The sequence below is a fragment of the Papio anubis genome, unplaced genomic scaffold (assembly GCF_008728515.1).
Source record: "Papio anubis isolate 15944 unplaced genomic scaffold, Panubis1.0 scaffold502, whole genome shotgun sequence".
In the NCBI taxonomy this organism is placed as follows: Eukaryota; Metazoa; Chordata; class Mammalia; order Primates; family Cercopithecidae; genus Papio; species Papio anubis.
Genome location: NW_022165220.1, coordinates 53,444 through 56,392, shown reverse-complemented (window position 1 = coordinate 56,392; position 2,949 = coordinate 53,444). Strand labels below are relative to the sequence as shown.

The 2,949-nt window shown below is 59.6% G+C and overlaps 1 protein-coding gene across 1 annotated transcript; it reads right to left on the bottom strand.

Moving 5' to 3' along the window:
• Positions 1–384: 384 nt before the first annotated feature.
• Positions 385–2,738, bottom strand: LOC101018350 (tubulin beta-8 chain). Its single transcript, XM_031662251.1, has 4 exons — positions 2,612–2,738; positions 2,279–2,387; positions 2,092–2,202; positions 385–1,604 (listed from the first exon to the last, which is right to left on the bottom strand). The coding sequence occupies exons 1-4, from the start codon at positions 2,666–2,668 to the stop codon at positions 547–549; spliced, it is 1,335 nt and encodes a 444-aa protein (XP_031518111.1). The 5' UTR covers positions 2,669–2,738; the 3' UTR covers positions 385–546.
• Between the last annotated feature and the right edge of the window lie 211 nt (positions 2,739–2,949).

Below are 2,949 nucleotides of genomic sequence, written 5' to 3'. Positions count from 1 at the left end.
TGGTTCAGAGCCAGCTGCCTGACCACATTCCTACCCTGAGATGGGACTTTGGGGACCTTGCCCACCAGGGTCACTGACCACTTTTAGGGTTCCAGAAACAGAGGGCCAGCTGGTCCCCTAGAAGTCTGGAACATGGGATAAGCCAAGGCTTGCCTTCAGAACAGATTTTCCACCACGTAGCCGCCCAAGGCCCAGGGCATCCCCAGGTTCATGTGAAGCCTGCCTGCCATGTCCACAGCCCATGCCGACCCCTCCTGGAGCCACTGGAATGCTTGTTCCTGGGCACAGGACAAACCCAGGCAGCTTCGGCCTTGCAGGACAACCATGCGCACCTGGCAGCCGTAGCCGGAGGGCCCATAGATAGAAGTTGGAGGTGAAGCCAGATGTTATGAGAATACTTTATTAGGCAAAATCGTATACTATAAAAATGCTTTAAAATGCAGGAGGAGGAGGTGAAGACACGAACAAGTGTGTAGTGACACATGGCAGTCAGAACACAGTAAAGAATCCATACTGCTTCCCCCCTTTACCTAGAAAAGGAAAGTTCTAGGCCTCCTCCTCCTCAGCATATTCCTCAAACTCCTCCTCCTCAGCTGTGGCATCCTGATACTGTTGATACTCAGAAACCAGGTCGTTCATGTTGCTCTCCGCCTCCGTAAATTCCATCTCATCCATCCCCTCGCCCGTATACCAATGGAGGAAGGCCTTGCGCCGGAACATTGCTGTAAACTGCTCTGAGACACGCTTGAAGAGCTCCTGGACGGCCGTGTTGTTCCCAATGAAGGTGGCTGACATTTTTAGCCCCCGGGGCGGGATGTCACAGACGGCTGTTTTGACGTTGTGGGGGAGCCAGTCAGCGAAGTAGCTGCTGTTCTTATTTTGAATGTTGAACATTTGTTCATCCACCTCCCTCATGGGCATGCGACCCCTGAAAATGGCAGCCGCCGTTAGGTAGCGGCCATGACGGGGGTCACAAGCTGCCATCATATTCCTAGCGTCAAACATCTGCTGCGTAAGCTCAGCCACCGTCAGGGCCCGGTACTGCTGGCTGCCCCGGCTGGTCAGTGGGGCAAAGCCGGGCATGAAGAAGTGCAGCCGGGGAAACGGGACCATGTTCACGGCCAGCTTCCGCAGGTCAGCATTCAGCTGGCCTGGGAAGCGCAGGCACGTGGTGACCCCGCTCATGGTGGCAGACACCAGGTGGTTCAGGTCACCGTAGGTGGGCGTGGGCAGTTTCAGGGTCCTGGAACAGATGTCGTATAACGCTTCGTTGTCTATACAGAAGGTCTCATCTGCATTTTCTATGAGCTGGTGGACCGAGAGGGTGGCGTTGTAGGGCTCCACCACCGTGTCTGACACCTTGGGGGAGGGCAGGATGCTGAATGTGTTTATGATCCTGTCTGGGTACTCCTCCCGGATCTTACTGAGCAGAAGGGTACCCATCCCAGACCCCGTCCCCCCACCCAGGGAGTGGGTCAGCTGGAAACCCTGCAGGCAGTCACAGCTCTCAGCCTCCTTTCTGACAACGTCCATCACTGACTCCATCAGCTCCGCGCCTTCTGTGTAGTGCCCCTTGGCCCAGTTGTTTCCGGCCCCACACTGACCTGTAAGACAGTACAGCCAGTCACTCGATGGCCAGGTATATGGTCATCAGTGGTCACCATAATGCAAAAAGGGCCAAGTGTCACATGTGAGGTGACAGGACCATTCGCCCTGCAGGTGGAGCAAATGAAACCCCTCCCCCAGAGTTACAGGACAGCAGCCTCCCCTGTTAGAAATTAAGTCAGGAGTCAAACCTGAGACAGGCTGACAGACCTCCCTGCAGGTGGCTCCTGCCCATTTTCAGGGAAGGCAGTAGCCACAGCCCCAGCTCAGCTCCCTGCAGGGAGTTGACATGAGTAGCTCTTCACCTTGAGGAGACACCTGCCTTCCTCCCAAAGCCCGTTTAGGAGGCAGTCGGGGCGACTCCACTGGGAGGATAGGAGGGTGTTCAGAGGCCCTGGCTCCGCAGTTCCCAGGGCGATGACCTTGGGGCACTCCTAGATTTTGAGCGACTAAGGAATCTCCCCCCAGTCCTCACCCACAGCTCACCAAAGATGAAGCTGTCCGGCCTGAAGATCTGCCCGAAGGGCCCCGAGCGCACAGAGTCCAGGGTGCCCGGCTCCAGATCCACCAGCACAGCGCGGGGCACGTACCTGCCACCTGAGAGGGGCGGGAGGCCATGAGCGAGGGGAGGGCCGCGTTCCCAGGAGGGCGGTGGGGAAGGTCGGGGTCTCACCGCAGGCCTCGTTGTAGTACACGTCGATGCGCTCCAGCTGCAGGCGGCTGTCCCCGTGGTAGGTGCCCGCGGAGTCGATGGCGTGCTCATCAGAGATCACCTCCCAGAACTGCCAGACGGGAGGGGCCGGACAGGCCAGGGCCAGTCACTGGGGCGCCCCAGCTCCTCTCCCACCCCCATCCCTAGGCCGCCGTGTCCCTGGGTCCACCCCGGCCGCCTCGCCAGCCGCCCAGTCCCCCCGCGTCCCCGGCAGGGACCCGCCCCTGCCCCTGCCAACACCTTCCCTGGCCACCCGCAGGCCCGAGCTGGGCCCTCAGAGCCCCCACTGCCAACCTTGGCGCCGATCTGGTTCCCGCACTGCCCGGCCTGCGTGAGCACGATCTCCCTCATGGCTAAGGCGGGATCAGGGCGGCAGGAGAGACGCGAGGAGGAGGAGCAGACGCGCAGTGACCCAGCCCGCCCTCTGCCAACGCTGAAATAGCCCCGCGCCCACCTCCCCCAGCCTCACATTGGGCTCCCAGAATAAGCAGCAGCTTGACGTCCACACAGGTGTACCCACCTGTGAGTCCCTTGGCGTTGAACGTCTGTTGGGGAGCTCAGGTGTCCCTGCTGTGGTCCCTTCCACGTTGGGGAAAGCTGGTCAGCTGGAGAACTTCCTCCCACGTCTTTAG